The sequence below is a fragment of the Phaseolus vulgaris genome, chromosome 8 (genome assembly GCF_000499845.2).
Source record: "Phaseolus vulgaris cultivar G19833 chromosome 8, P. vulgaris v2.0, whole genome shotgun sequence".
Taxonomy (NCBI): Eukaryota; Viridiplantae; Streptophyta; class Magnoliopsida; order Fabales; family Fabaceae; genus Phaseolus; species Phaseolus vulgaris.
Window position 1 is genome coordinate 2,246,863 of NC_023752.2, and position 16,814 is coordinate 2,263,676.

At 30.3% G+C, this 16,814-nt stretch overlaps 2 protein-coding genes across 3 annotated transcripts; both read right to left on the reverse strand.

The window, feature by feature from the left end:
* Positions 1 to 1,467: 1,467 nt before the first annotated feature.
* LOC137826156 (agamous-like MADS-box protein MADS2) lies at positions 1,468 to 7,906 on the reverse strand. Of its 2 annotated transcripts, XM_068632023.1 has the most exons (9): positions 7,752 to 7,906; positions 6,861 to 7,564; positions 3,560 to 3,638; positions 3,352 to 3,413; positions 3,031 to 3,130; positions 2,446 to 2,487; positions 2,330 to 2,371; positions 1,882 to 2,021; positions 1,468 to 1,807 (listed from the first exon to the last, which is right to left on the reverse strand). In XM_068632023.1, the coding sequence occupies exons 2-9, from the start codon at positions 7,043 to 7,045 to the stop codon at positions 1,711 to 1,713; spliced, it is 747 nt and encodes a 248-aa protein (XP_068488124.1). In that variant the 5' UTR covers positions 7,046 to 7,564; positions 7,752 to 7,906; the 3' UTR covers positions 1,468 to 1,710. The 2 variants fall into 2 exon arrangements, with proteins under 2 accessions (XP_068488124.1, XP_068488123.1); XM_068632022.1 differs by lacking the exon at positions 7,752 to 7,906 and having other exon boundaries at positions 3,352 to 3,416; positions 6,861 to 7,439.
* Positions 7,907 to 13,589: 5,683 nt separating this feature from the next.
* On the reverse strand, positions 13,590 to 15,280 carry LOC137825920 (MYB-like transcription factor EOBI). The gene is made up of 3 exons (XM_068631730.1): positions 15,081 to 15,280; positions 14,261 to 14,390; positions 13,590 to 14,157 (listed from the first exon to the last, which is right to left on the reverse strand). Exons 1-3 carry the CDS (start codon positions 15,217 to 15,219, stop codon positions 13,641 to 13,643), a joined length of 786 nt encoding a protein of 261 aa, XP_068487831.1. The 5' UTR covers positions 15,220 to 15,280; the 3' UTR covers positions 13,590 to 13,640.
* Positions 15,281 to 16,814: the final 1,534 nt, after the last annotated feature.

Below are 16,814 nucleotides of genomic sequence, written 5' to 3' on the forward strand. Positions count from 1 at the left end.
GTATATTGGGCCTGTTCTAATTTTCTAAAAATATTTACAGGGCAACTTCTTCCTCCACCATATCAATTTCAGCATGCACCCAATCAGCTCTAGAAGATGACAAAAATATCCCTCCTAAATGACGAAAAATAACCTTACACAAAAATGGGAAAATTTATTTTTGAAACTTTTATCTGAAATATTTTGGATTTCAATTTTCGGAACATAATTTTAAATTCTGAAATTTTTTATCCAGAATGTATTTTTAGTTTTGTGTTCAGAATTTTTTTTCCAGCATGTATTTTTTTATTTCTCAATTATAATTATTATTTTGGATTTTTTAATTTGGAATAAGGGTTTAGGGTTTAGGAGAAAAAATTTGGAATAAGAGTAGTTTTAGAAATTTAAAAAATTGATATGGTGGTGGAGGTTAAAATTGATATGGTACAAGAGGGTAGTTTTGGAAATTTAAAAATTTGATATGGTGGAGGTTAAAATTGATATGGTGCAGGAAGAATTTGCCTATTTACAGTTCTATGAGCATGCGAATGGGCCCATAAGAAAGGCTGATCAAGCCCAATGTTCAGTGCTTCTACGAAAAAGAGTTGGAAGTTTCTTCCTCCACCCCGTCAAATTTTTCCATGCACCTCATCAATTAGGTAAAATGACCAAAAGACCTTATCTAATTCATCATCATTCCCAAAAGCTCTTTCCATAATATACTCTGAAAAATACATACATTCCTAAAAGTTTATTTCGGAAATTATGTTTCAGAAACATTTTCCAAAAATGTATCTCATGAATTACAGAAAGTATGTTTCAAACACATTGCAAAAAAAGTAACCCAGAAGCCATTTAAAAAAAAGGGTATAACAGTTTTATCCGAAATTGAAGGGGGTGCAAGGAGAAGTTTGTTTTGTTGGGGTTCCATTTATATAATTCTGCAACAATAAAAATGTGAATAATTGAACTACGATACAAAATGAAATATATATAAAATATTGAAATTAAGAAACACAATAACTTGAGATTTGATTTAAAATAAAAGAAAACAATAAATATCTTTCTTTAAGTTGCGTTGATGAGATTAAGTCACTTTAATATTTATAAATATAACATGAAAAGTAGTTAATTCGAAATCGTGAAGAAAAAAATGTTAACGTGACAGGAACAGTTTAAGTAATAAAAAATATTCAAAAGCTCTAAAAAAGCGTTTTAACAGTTAAGCACAAGTCTCTAACTTTAAAGGATAACAGTAAAATGAAAATCATAGCACTGTCTGAAATTAAGAAAAAATTATAATACATGGATACATTAGTAAAAGAAATAAAAGTTCAAAAGATCTAAATGGAAGATGGAAAAAACTGGCGTTGAATTGTTTTTACGATGAAGATTGAAAGGAGGATTCAGAGCTTCACGAGATTTTACAATCCTCCACTACCGATATAATGCAAGCATTAGAAAATTATAACAGGTAGTTCAGATATCTAATAGTAAGAAAAGGATCCTTCAAAAGATACTCAATATGTAATAAATTTCTTACATGCCATGTGTCTATGGCTAAAGGTTCAAAAGTTTGAACAAGTCACAGCTGTTTCTTATACCAAAATAAGAATAATGGAAGCATGGAAGGTTGCATTTACACCTTGCAACACCGATAAGCATTTGGCTTTGCCCTTTTGTGGGGTGTTTTGCTTTTATGTCTCCAACTGAATACTGAACCCAATTAGCTCATAGCATCCACCCTGGAATAAAACCACTCACTTGTTGAGCTGGAGTTGTTGCAGTTATCTGATCTGAAGCTACAACGTTGTACCTGTAATCAGGACTGAACAAAAGGGACACGTTACAATGTAGTTCAAAAAACACTGTTCAGATCAATATTTTCTAATCATGTATTACCCAATCTGCAAAGTGGGATTGCATTCCAGTGGCTGGAAGAAGCCCTGAGAGTGAGAATTCTGTGGACCACCATATTGCATACTTTGATCACCAGCTTCCCATGATTGCCTGTAGTGATTTCTTGAGTTGATTTCGTCCAGCTGCCAACAAGTAGCAGTCATGAATCATGTCATCAGATTGAAGATTGAACAAGATTCAAGATTTACATCAACAAAATGCTAAACAATTTTGATTTTCTTCTTAACTTTCAAGCATGCAGTATGATTGGCCAGAATATATGTGCAGGGTAGTAGTACTTCTAAATTGATTAGAAGGATCTAAAATATCAAAGCTGGAAATATTTTAAGGTATGAGGTATCACATTAAGGCTGAGGTGAGGTATGTATAGTTATGTTACAAAACCAATCTTTTTAGGAGGTAGTAGAAGAACATTGGATAATGGTATTACCTTCATTGTCAAGGATCTGTTTGCTTCTACCAACATCTGTTCCTGCAACAAAATAGCATGAAATTATTAGCATCCATAGAGGTGCTTTATTCCTTTAATTAGGTCAAACAAGGTACCTTGTTTTGAAGGTCAGCCAACTGATCCAGCATGAACTGCGTCTGTAATTTGATGTTTCAGAAGTGCCAGGTAACAAACAAGAGTCACAATAAGCTTTTCTTATGGAAATTTCAAATCATATATAGAGAGTATACTATAAATCATATATATAGAGACACACAATATGCACAGTTTCTTTTCACAAAAAGAAGAAATATGTCACTTACGACTTCTTCACATCTAAAATGTCCAAAATCTTTAATGAATCAATCCTATTCCATTGGTTTCCACTTTTCGATAATGTAATTTGTAAGAATGTTTGAAACTCCCATTTGAAAAAAATTCACGAGTCATCATGTCACAATATGCCTTTATCATATACAGATAGTGATGCAGTGGCCATGGTATCAGAAAAAAAATGTAACAGGAAAAAATATTAACTAAAAGATGTTAAATCAAATGGAGGAACTTTAAGCTGCTGCAACTACTGATAAAAGATGATTTTCACTTCATGTGTAACCTAGTCTATAAAAAAGAATTTACTTTTCTGATTTTCTTATCTTTTTATGAAAAAACTAACACATGCTTAAATTATCCATCATTACCTTGGTGGACCTCACTTGCTTTAGAGAAGAATCCAATTGCCGTTCAAGCTGCTCAAGTTCTTTGGTATTCAGTGGACCCAAGTCTTCTCCTAGAAGATTTCTGCAGTACCAGAGATAAAGGCATTGGTCAAACTAATTGATTCTTGTTATGTGGTATGCAAACTAATCACGAACAAATATGCAAAAAATTATTTGATGACTAGAAATTTTATTCACATTTTAGCGCAGAAGAAATAAACATTAAACAAAGAGAAAGTTCCTATTCTTTTATCATGAATTAATTCATTATTTATTTACTCATTACTGTCCTGTTAAATTCACCTTTGAGTTCTTTGAAGTGATTCAAATCTTGCTTTCAGCTTCAAGTATTCACGGTAGCTGCTCTGCTACAAATGAAAGATAATAACATTAAAATGTCATAATAACAGAAAACTATATATATATATATATATATATATACTATACTATATTATAGTTTCCCATAACTATTTAAGTTGTATGCCAATAATAGCTGCAGCAGTTCCTATACCTCGAGCTCTTTAGCAGGTTTGCTAACTTCCACAGCTCCATAACTGCATTTCTGGTACCTTTCAAGTGTTTTGAGCATGCTGATTTGAAGGTGGACAAGGAAACGAATATCATTGAAATTGATGATGATGGCATGGATAACCATACATAAACCACAATTACTCAAAGGATGTCAACTAATCCACCTTATATATCTTGTGTTTTGCCTTTTTAATATTTGTCCTTGTTTATCTAAAAAGTAAATACATTAGAAGTAGATGGATTATGTGGACACAAATCTTTCAACATGATCTTATCTTTCAACAAAAATACTGACCAGGTTTTAGAAAAGGTTCCTTACAATGGAAAAATAGTTAGCAGCATTTGCATTTATAAGTTAACCAAAATGTGTTACATGATACATAAAGTTAATAATAGGGCATGTGAACTGTTTTATACATTAGGCCATAGAATGCAGAATTGATGCTTTAAATTAATGCTAGAACTAGCCTAAGAAAACCAGTAATCATAGATTGAAAACATTGAATCTATGTTTCTAAAGATGATGAAAGTAATGATGGAGATTAAGTAGGCAACAAATTTCACTCAATGACACAATAAATATAATCCATTTTGTGAATAAATAAAGTTTTCTGAGCTAGTAAATTTAATAGTGTTCGCAAGAGCTAGTATATGTATATATATACATGTCTTAGACCTGAATATTCGTAAGCAAAGCAAGAAATATGACAGCACAAAAGTTTGTAGGTTAAGCTTAAAATTTACATGTTTGCTTTCTTCTTCAAGTGTAAGAGAACTGATAGACTAACCAGGATAATATAAAAAGTGTGCATGAAGTTGTAGCACTAGTCTTACAAAATTTAGCCCTAGCTTACTACTTTTCTAGATACATTACATCGATCCACAGTAAAACAGCTATTCCCTTCTTGCTTTTTCGTTCACTTCTGAGTTCTGCACATGTCAATCTCAACTTATATGTATAATCCATGTGTTTCTGATTGCATAGATGCTTTTGCGGATTGAAATTTTGAAACAATTTTTTTCCATTTGCATAATATTCACTAGTAGCCAACCCTATATTATCTCCCTACCTTAAATAAAATAGAGTTAAATGTACTTTCAGCAGATAGGGCATAATATTCTTTTAATTTCTAAACCATTTGTTTTCATTTAGTTTCCTCGCTTATGAAATGTATTATGTGGGATCTTTATTTTTCATAAAAAAAATAACATTGTACCCAAAGGAATAAATGTTTTAATAACTATCCTATAATATATCTACATCAAGCATAGTTTCATAGTTAATAATTCATATTTCCCAGGAAGGAAAACTCATTCCAAAAAAGTAACAGAAGAAGTAAGAAGAATGTCTCTCCAACTTATTTAATGTTTTTTTTTGCAACCAAATAACTAACTAACGCAAGTTTCATTAAAGAAAAAGATAAAGAGAAAACACAGTAAAGATAGAAGAAATTTTCATTTTTATGTTCATCTCTTATTTTTACTTTTTACTATAATGAGAGTCTTTCAAACCAAAGATATTTTGCGATCAGACTTAGTATATTTTTATCTCTAATTTATTCAAAATTTTAAAATTTATTCTTTAATTACAATTTTGGTCTGTTTTTTGATAATATTTACAACTAATAATTTGTCAAATAATCTAAAAGTATAACAGAGTAACGTATCATTGTTTAAATAATTTGTGCTTCTAATCATCATTTCATTAGTGAATTATGTCAAACTAATGAAGAGTGATTAAATGACGGTTTAGTTAAAAAAATTACATGCAACTGTCTCATCATATTCTTAAATGACTTCCCAAGTCACTAATTGCCAACATTGTTGTTACATTAACTATTAACTTTATTACTTGGATGACAAAAAAATAAAAAAGTCCAGAAAATAGAATAAACAATTTTTAACTAAGATGTAAAAAATATGAAAAGTTTAACACTAAAAAACATTAAATCTTTTAAAAGCTAATATGCATGCATTTCGAGGTATTCATTACAAGAAAATCATTACATAAAAATTAATTTTAGAGAAAAAAATAATTAGTTACTATAGTGACTAAATTAGAGATTAAAAAATGATTGGTTTCTAAATTAGTTTCTATTATTGATAAATAATTTTCAAATTAGTATCTAATTAGCTAAGTCTTTTTCTACCAAATTTAGAATCTAAATAATTGATTAGATATTAATTTAGAAATTATTTATCAATAATAAAAACTAATTTCAAAATTTAATAATTTTTCTAGTTTCTAAAATATTATCTAATTTAATCAATATATCAATTAATTATTTTTTTTATCTAAAATTAATTTCTATTTAATGATTTTCTTGTAGTATATGTATTTGTTTATTTGTATTTCATTTTGAAACTTATATATCACCTTAATGTTTAGGTCTAAGAATTCAAGAATTATAAAGCATAAGGAAATAAGATATATAAAGTATTACATAAGATTGTTGGTGAAACAAATATAAAATAAAGGGTGTGGAAAGTTAGAAAATGGAAATATGAATTTTGCATGGAAGTATCAAAAAACAGGATAACCAACAATTTTGCATACACTCATATACAATAATCTTTACATCCTCACCCCTTTCCAAAGTAGGAAAACTGATATTAATAGTTCACTTTTTCCAAATGTAAACAGAGATTAATTTTAACAGAAGAGAATAGAAATGTAATTAATTTCTTATGAAAATTAAAGCACCCATGATTATCTTCATAGGACTACCAGTTTAGTAGAAGTAGTTATACAGAACATGTCATGATTCTGCTTACAACTATAACCTGTCAGCAACTCACCTAGCTAGACCAACTTCCAACGAAAATTACTTAGTTAAGAAGAAAACTCAGACAAAAATTATGTCAATCTTCATCTCATCTCTGAGAAAAAGCCTCACTTCAAGGAAAAAAGTTAAAACTAAAATTCACAAAAAAGAAAGAGTAAAACAATATCTTATAACCGTACAGTACACGAAATATTAGATATTCAGCAGATCATATGCCATATTACTAGATCTGATAAATCTACCATCCCTTACAAGAAAAATCAAATCAAAACTGAACTCTGATTAGTCTAACTTATAGTAACAGAAATGGACCTTCTTATGTAAAAGCCACATCATAATAAAATTTATGCAGTGTTCAGAAGTATAAAAAAGAATCCAAAGAAAGGCACTGTATAAAAATGGAGAAGCAAGTAGATCTCAGAAGTGAAGAAAGGAAAAAGTGATTTGAGTATTTGAGAAAAAGAAAAAGAAAGATGAACACATACTACTGCATACCTAGTGCTGCTACAGAACTCATAAAGCTTGCCACGGTTGGAGAAGATGATGAGGGCAACCTCAGCATCACAGAGAACAGATAGCTCATAGGCTTTCTTGAGAAGGCCATTTCTCCTCTTTGCAAACGTGACTTGCCTGTTTATCTTGTTCTCTATCCTCTTCAACTCCACTCTTCCCCTCCCCATATCCTTATTATTCTCCAACCTCACTCCTTCTACTTGTAAATCTTTTCCTTTTTTTCACTCAATTTTTCTATTTTAGTACAACACCTATCCCTTTCTCCACCTTTCTTCTTTTTTCTTCTCTTTCCTCTTCCTCCCTGGTGATCCCTCTTTCTTGGCTCAGTTCCTAGTGCAACCAAATTTGTGAAAAGCAAGAGAAAGTTCAACACTTTCAACTTCAAACTTGGAACCCTAGAAAGAGAGAGAAGGGAAAGTGTTGTGTGAGTTTTGTGTTGTCTTGTGTTGTATTTGTATATGTTTGTGTACTCTTCAACTTGCCTTTTTATCCTCAGGATTTTCCATCTCCACCAGAAAAATTGAGTGCAGCTTAGGGTTGGAGCTCTTTCTAGTTTCATGTAACTTTCTCTTTCCCATGATTTTCCATGTTAACGTATTTTTGGAAAACAAACACCTCCCCCACACGCAGCACCCGCGCGTCTCACGCACTCAACACTAGTTGCCAACACTCGCGCGTGGTGACAGCTGTCATATGTGTTGATGTTACTTACAAATATGATAATAAGATGCATTCATTCAACAAACATTATAAGATTTTTCACATTACATTACTTTAGTTTTACCAATTCGTCACTGATAATTTATTGTTTGGAATGAAAATCTGTGTCATTTTCCACTGTCTTAGCAAGAGTATCAGAACGTCGTCACATACCTTAAAATGGATTCCACACGTGTCACCTTTTCACTGGCTCGCATTCACTGAACTATCATGCATTACCTTCAAGCTTTACGCTTCACTTCACCCGTGAAAATAGCAGAATCATTGAAAAGCATAACAGATGAGTGAGTGCTGATAATTAATCAGATGTGAAACAATTCAATGAGAAACATATATAATGTATTTACGTTGTTGGTTGAAATTTGAAAGTGACCAGTGAGATATTTTTCTGTGCATTATTAATTAGGGTGGCAATTGGTACATCCTCCAAGGTTACTACAGTGTCCTATGTGTTTTATAAAAACTCACAAAAATACAATAATAAAATTATAAACATCTTTAATGGAGTAATTCATTATATACGTATGTAAATTAATTATGTGCATGTAGTTTATTAATACAATTTAAATTCTAATTATCTTACCTGTGATTAGATAATTTTCGTGGATATTCATTCAATTTATTTATAATTGTGAATGTCTTATGTATTAATTAGTTGCTTTCTTTGAAAATGAAACCCACATTGTTATCTTCTTAGTACCGTGGAAAATAAGATGTGATCTTGAAGTTTACGATTTGTAGCACCTACCTACCTACCACCTCTTCCCTATGCCATAATGTGGAACTAGTTTCTTGATTACAAGAAATAATTTAGAAATTTTTGTTTATATATGGAAATATAATTAAGAAATTTTGGTCATTGATATTTTTTTTAATTAAATAAGTGTTTATATGTGGAAATATAATTAAGAAATTTTGGGCATTGATATTTTTTAATTAAATAAGTGTTTAATTTTTTTTTCATTCAATGTAGATATATTAAAAAGTTATTTATCTTTTTAACAAATTGGAGTCTTCATAATTTTGACTGTGAAAAATACTCTCTGGTTTAGCTGTTATGAAATGTTGTTGAAGAATCAATTTAATATTTTAATCGATTATCTATTACACAATTATTTGTTTCATTAATTTCTTTAGTTAGTACCCAAATACCTATAACCACGAATACACGTAATATAATATTTGTACCATTAAAATATTTTTATTTAAATCAAAATTTCTGAATTCTTTGGTTTAAAATTATTCCCGTCAAAAAATCGAGATTAATGACAATTTAAATATACAATTCTCTCTTCTCCCATTGATAATTGATATATCTTTTAAAGATGAAACTGTAATGATACTAAAAAACGACAATATTTTAAATACGATGATTCATCGTATCTTAGTGGTATTAATAATTTTTAAATTTATATATACACGGACTTGTAAGTATACAACATACACAATACTTTCCATTTAAAGAAAAAAACGTTATTATTGGGATGTTAAACTTGCAAAAATTTCTTTCTAGGTATTGGTTATGGATATAGCTGTACAATACTAATATAGCACGGCAAAGATGCAAAGTCTTTGAACAAATCTGAAAAAAAACCATTCTCTTATGAGTTGTATTTTCATATGTTTTTTTGGACATGGCTTTCTAATATGCACATGCATGTTTAATGCAATAATTTCTCATATCATACACGGAAATTGACTAGGAACAAAACCACTTTTATGATGAATACAAAAAAACTTCCAAGGTAGGAGAATCATGTATACCATCTCTTCAAGAAACATTTTTGTGGGTCAAAATTATTTTTGGTTAATCATCAAATTTAAGCTAGACAAGAAAGTGTTCTCCATTATTTTTCCTACACTCAAAACAATTTGATCCTACACAGGAACTTAAGTAATTTTACCTTGTTCCTTCATTGTCATGAAATGTCCAATAATTAAATAAATAAATTAGTATTTAACTATCTGAAATCCTTGAAAGTAGAAAATATTAAAAGTTAAATCAGCCCTTGAAGTGAAATCTATCAACTCCATTAGTTTAATTTTTTTTTAAATGACTTATATTCTAATATAACAAATACTTAAAAAAAATATAGCAATATATAGTTTGTCTGGTTGGTTTTAGAGATTGCTAATTGTCATTTCTTTTGGTCGGTACCGTCTTTACACAAAATAAACGGCAAATTTTCTTGTCTTTGATGGTAACTCAAAATATTGGTAAATTAAGATTTTTTTTATCAATAAAATAAATAAATATGAATAGTTTAATCATTCATCAAATCCATATACATACCAACTATTTCATTAAAAAAAATTTTAACCTTTTTAGAACTTATCAACTCAATCAACAAAGACACTTAAAAAAACACTAATAATCTAATTAGTCAAACTAAAAAACTAGCTCAATGAAAATGTTTAATTTTAAATTTAACTACAATTATTTTTTTATAAAAGCAATTTGTTCAAAATGGATATAATCACTGCGTAAGAATTGATAGTTTTCATTCCAAACAAGGAAGATAAACATGTTACATATTTTTTTTTGGTGGGCGAAGAAAGAGCTCCACTTTATTGCTTTCTTTCTTGTTTGATAATGATTTGAAACGCAGACTCCATTTTCGCATTTTGAGACCAACACAAAAGAAAAAAACAAACTCCTACATTATTACATTCATGCCACGGCTTCCTGGTGCTTTTTACACGTGCTCTTAAACAAAATTAAAATATCATCCAAAAGCGTTAAATTCATTTACATGTTATTTAATCTCATCGAAATGGATGTTCATTCTGTCTTCGTAAACTTAGTTTAGATGTTGGAGATCATAACATAACATATGGACTAGAGATTAAAGTCTTTCATAGTATATAAGTCGGTGCAAACCTCATTTCATTGAACCAGTTTTATGAGATTGAGTTAGACTTAAAGTCAACTTCGTAATAGAGTTAATTGCATTTAATAATTATTTTCAAATGAGTTGAAACTGATAGAACTATTATCTTCCTCCTCGTTCTTGTACTTCTTTCCTTGCAAATTTGTACTTCGAATGATATTTACAAAAGACACTTCAACATTTGAGTGAAATCTCATATTCAATGTTCGGTATAATTAATACGTGATGATGACATACATTTTTTCTCAAAATTTATAACTATTTAGATAATTATCATAAACCTTTTGTTATTGAACCAAATTAAAATTTAAATTATAATTAAGAATCATGATTTTGTTAATTTTTTTTTAGTTTTAATGAATATGCTATATTCAGATGCCGTTGGATCCGATAGTACAATAATGAAGTGATTTGGGTGTATAAAATGAAAAATAAAAATCTATGAATTTAGATAATATAAAAATGCGTTGATTGGATGCATAACTGTAAGCGTAAGGAAGAAGATGAACGGAGATGGATGGGGATTGATTGCGATGAATTTGCAACGGTAAAAAAGCGTGGGGAACGGAAGGACGTGAGAGAGAAGAAGAACAGTAGCAGGTGACAGAAAGTTGATTGATGGAAAACCCTGTTACAGTGCAACGACGTCGTACGCGATACGTGTCGTGAGCGGAGAAGAGGAGCACGGAGTCATGGGATTTTGTGTGGGTGAGCGTGAAGAAGACGCGTGCCGTGAAAAGAAAACCAATTCTGCACTTGTACATTCCATCACTCACTCATTCCATCCAATCATCATCTTCAATCTCGCTTCAATAAATAAATAATAAACCTTTCTATATTTTACCTTCCTTTTTAATTCCAAAACGCCATTTCCATATCCTAAAATGGCATGCATTAAAGTGAAAAGGGAAAAAGTTATACTTTTTAATTTAATAGAAAATAAAATTATGTAAAACCTGTGATAATTGGCATGATTAGACCCAGAAAGGAAAACCTGTGATGCAGTAAAATGTATTGAGGTTCTCCATGTGTGGCAAGGCATGACATTTTGGATCTGTGGTAGAGCTTTCTACAAATGCACCTAAAAAATATGGCCCAATTTGCTCATCTAAATCTCTGTCATCGATGTAACAGGTTCTTTTGTGAAAGATAGAGTCTTATTATAAATGTATCAAAGTTTGACACAACACAATAAATGAATACTGTTTTCTTCACTCTTTTTTTCATTATTCATCTTATGTCCAACTTAGCATTCAGTTAAAATGAGGAATGAATAAATGATTGCTTGCAAAACTGGAATTGGTAAATGCTTCAAACCAAAAGACTCTTGAAGGTGCAAGTGAAAGAGTGAACCAAGAATGTGTAGTGGTTTGGTTCAGTCTGTTCTCAGTGTTTAGGAGTAGATAGTGGTCACAGTCCAGTAGTCACTACGGTGCAGTACATTTTTCTGGTTTCACACTATTTTTCTTAACATGGGAATGAGATTATTTGACAAGAAAGTTATTGGCTTCAAATATTAGACTGCATACTTTTGGGCAAGATTTCAACTTATATATATTCATTAGAGATAGGAACAAATTAGTATGAATGAAGAAGAAAATGATACAGAAAAATAGCTGAATTCTGAATGCTCCAATGTGTACTTTTTCTTAATTTTCCAAAAGCATCTGAGTAACATCTTTCATTCACATGGGTGGTTTGCCACTCCTTTTTGAGGGAAGGTTGAATTTGGATTATGTTTTGGAATATAAAGTATGGTTGCAGTTGGCTTTAATCTTTTAAAAATGATGCTTCTAAAGCATTTTGGTCTCGATTTGATTAAACAGCGTAGAGTAGAAAGCATAAACCTATGACTCATTTTGCGTAAAGAATATATTATAGCTTATGGTCCCATTCTAGACCACTATGTTCATTCCAAAAGCCTTCCACGGCTTTGGCACTTTGCCAACATTGTAATATAAAATGCAGAAAGACAAAATTATTATCCTTAAGAAAGATGGACGCATATATACCAGCAAAAAAACATAGCTCAACAAGTGGGCATGGAATATTGAAGAAATTCTATCTTTAATTGGAAATGGAGGATTAATGCTTCTGGTTTTTTTAAGAGAGGATGAATGCTTTTTTTCATTTTAGGATGTGACTTATGTAAGGCTTACTACATCATAAAAAAAAATTTGTGTTTCATTATTATATAATGAAATTTATCCATTTTTATCTTCTTTTCGGATTGGTTTGGTGGTTAATGCCTGATTTGTATCTATTCGATTAAAAACTGTTGAAGGATTTAGGTTGATTGTATTTATTTTGGTGTTTTTGAAGGGTGCTAGTTAGTGGAAGGATTTAGGTTGATTGTATTTTTTTTTTGTGTTTTTGAAGGGTGCTAGTTAGTGAGGTAACCTTATGTTTTAGGAGTTTCAGGTTGATGTTCTTTATAAAGGTTGAATCACCTCTTAAGTGGGTCACATTTTTTTTTATTGATAAAAAAAATCATCTTTTATTTTCTTATTATATTGAAATTAATTTTAGAGTTACTTGGTATCTCACTTTCACATCAATAAAATGTCTTGGCTTATCAGAAATGAAAAGCAAACGAGTTTCAATTTTTTTTAATAAAATCATCACGTAAATTTTTTAAATAATTGAAAGTTATAAAAAAATGAATTCTTAGTTATTTTTCTTTCATGCAATATCTCCTTTTTGTTTTATGAGAAAATGGCAGGTAATAATTGATACACAGTGGGCCATACAATGGGGCTGTTTCAAATTAAACTTCAGGCTCTTTCTTCCTCCACCTCCGTATTTTTGTCTTGCAATCCATAAATACGGAAATTTTCATTTTGTCCTTTCTCAGATTGTACAAGCGTCTTTTCGTATTGTTTAATTTTGAAAACGTTTTTTAATTGTACAATCCAAAAATCACTTTCACTTCCAAATTATACAATTTTGAAAATATTTTGTTTAAAAAAAGATTTTTGAAGTGTACAATAAAAAAACAAAATGAAAACTTTCATAGGAACATAGGACAAAATAGTTACACACCCTTCAAATGTTGCATTGAAGTAGGTACCATTCATCAATAAAAGATATACTAAGATGGATTCAATGAACTTATTTATTCAACAAGCTGCATAGCCAAACACACCAAAGTTTATCCAAACATGTCTTTTCCGTAGAAGAGGTTGCCATATGTTTCATCAAAACAATAAGTTTTATCATCACTTTGCGTAGAATCCCCTCCCAGAGAAAATGTGCCTTCATTTGGCATGGCACATTTGCTAAACTGGTTAACACAATCTGCAAAACTCAGTGGTTCATCAAAGTCCCATAAACCAAACCATAAGCCATCATCCACTAGAGTGTCTGGCCACGTGGATGAGAAACCCTCATGCATGGAAGGAACGGTATTATATTGGTTATCTATTGTTGGGTACATCAGACCAATTTCTTGTAGCTTATTATTTTGTGTCTCAAACGATTTTGTTTCGTTTATGGTATCCTTGTGGCACATGATGCTTCTGAAATCACACTTCTTAGGTTGTTGTTCCTTCTGTCGCCTTTGTAGCTTCTTGTGTTTGGATTTCTCCCTCTTCCCGAAGTGGGTTCTCCAGTAGTTCTTGATCTCGTTATCTGTTCTACCTGGCAAGTACTTTGCTATTGTAGACCACCTGTGTTAATTTGAAGTTCCCATTAAAATAACAACAAGTTTGAGTAATTGAGAAAAAGGAGAGGGAAAGGGGAATATATATATATATGGTGTCTGTTAATTACTTGTTACCCAAAATTGCATGTAGTTCCATTATGGTTCCTTCTTCCAGAGGTGTTAATTGACCTTTCTTGAGACCAGGCTTCAAATAATTTACCCATCTTAACCTACAGCTTTTGCCGCTCCTATTTAATCCTGAAATTCAATTCAAAATAAATTAGCAAGGAAGAACACAAAGAAAAAGTAGAAGACAAATAAGCCACACTAACATAACTAGGGTAAGGTTTCATTGAATTCTTCCATACTAAGTTTAATAAAATAAAATGAGATACTTTAATCTAGATACAAACAAACACTTCTGTCTCAATCCTTATAAAAAACACAAAATCAATTAAACCAACACCTGACCTACAACCATATTACAGATTCTACTAGGACTTTTACATCTTATCAAACCAATCCTTAAATGCAAGATACGACAAGCCACAATAAAAAAGAACAATATTTACCTATCAGGTTCATGATAACCAGTCTTTAGTCAAGACAATGAAGACAAAACACAAAACATCCCCTGTTATAACCAGAAACCCACAAACACATTTACAAAACAAAATCCTTCAAAAACAAGTTCTACAAAAATCACTCCAATTTGATCCCGCTTAATATGTATAGATTCATCACAAACACCCAATTTACATCCTACAACTTATCATGATCCCATATATAGGCATATGCATACAGAAAAGTGAGTTAAACCTTTACTGTTATATTTCGTCTCGATTTGTTCTGTCTTCTTGTTTTTCACTTTTATTTGTGCACACCCTTATTAGGTAGGAGAGGTGCAATTCATGGTATATGGAATGAAAGTGTAAGTTACATATATACCTGTAAACTTTGCCACTGAACTCCACCTTCCTTCTCCATACAAGCAAACATATTCACTTAGCAACTTGTCCTCTTCACCAGTCCAAGGGCCTTTCGTCCACCCTTTGTCTGTTGATAGGAAACTCATCATAGCCACCATGATTTCACTCTAACCTATTCCACACGATCCTACGTATACATCTGCGATTTCTATTACACATATGTGCTTCATTTATACCATATTATAGTGGGCCATCTTAATAGTTATCATTGAGAACTTTGAAATTAATTTTTCCTGTGTGTACTTTATTGTGATGTCAGTTATATACTCCACGTTTGTTTGAGTCTTACACATGTGGTTCACAGCTTCATTATTATTCGAGTGAGAATGGGGCAAGTGGATCAATGAAATCTTAAGCACCCGTACAAAATATAATAATTAAGTACAAATGTTTCCAGCTAGCTAGCTAAAGTAGAATAGTTCATCATATGCACAACATAATCTTCAATCAAGACAAAACAAATGAAATAAAAATAAACTAGAGTGCGTTCTGTTCCCTTGAAAGTGACTTTTGATCCAATGCTACCCTAATAGGTGTATCATTCATTACATATTAATCCTTATTTCAGGATATAGATTACATTTAGATTGATTATCGCTAAAAAAATGTAGATTGATTATTAGTAGTATTTATTTTTAAGGCATGGTTTATTTTGTTTTTTTTTAACCTTGGTTACTATTCATGTACGTCAAAAAAAATTCAAAAGTTGAAGAGAAATATCTAAATACATGTAAGTTATAACTAGCTAATTGGTTTAAGATAAAGTGGTTCATTCCATCGAAGTATGAAAATGTAACACTAGACAAATTATTTTTCACCTAGATCTAAACTTTCAATTGAGTCATATGAAACAATTCATCCTCATCTACCATTCCTTCTTTAAACACTACTTTATTTCTATGATCGCATACACTCCAAATAATTTTTATCCACACTTTCATGTCAAATTTTATGTATCATTCATATGAAGTAGGTGAAACTGTTAAAAGTGACACCACATGTTATTATGTTAGGCATGTTGAATTCCCACCCAGTTGTAACAAGTATTCCAGATAGACCGCATATGTTACCTTACATGTTAGAAATAAGTGTTGTACAAATTCTTCACATTTTAGCATAAAGGGGGAGATAATAACTACCACTACAAGAAAATCAGTAAATAACAACTAATTTTAAAGACAAAAAATAATTAGTTATTGTATTCACTAAGTTAGATACTATTTTATAAATTAAAATATTGTTAGTATCTAAAATAGTTTCTATTATTAATAAAAATTTATAAATCAGTTTTTAAATTGGTATCTAACATTAACTACCAAGGTTTTAACTACTAACTATTTTAATTTCTAAATTAGTCACTATAAAAATTAATTTATAATATAAAGTAGTTAGTAGCTAAAATCTTTGTAACTAATGTTAAATATCAATTTATAAATTATTTAATGATTTTTATTAATAATAAAAATTATTTTAGATACTAATAATATTTTAATTTATAAAATATTATCTAACTTAGTAAATATATAACTAATTATTTTTTATTTTTAAAATTAATTATTATTTAATAGTTTTTTTTATAGTTTAGTAACACATTTCCTAACTAAATTAAGTCTAATATATAATTTATCTAACAGCATTCTCCACGTAAGGGTTGAGCAATGGAAAGTGACTTAACATTAAGAAAACATTGGTT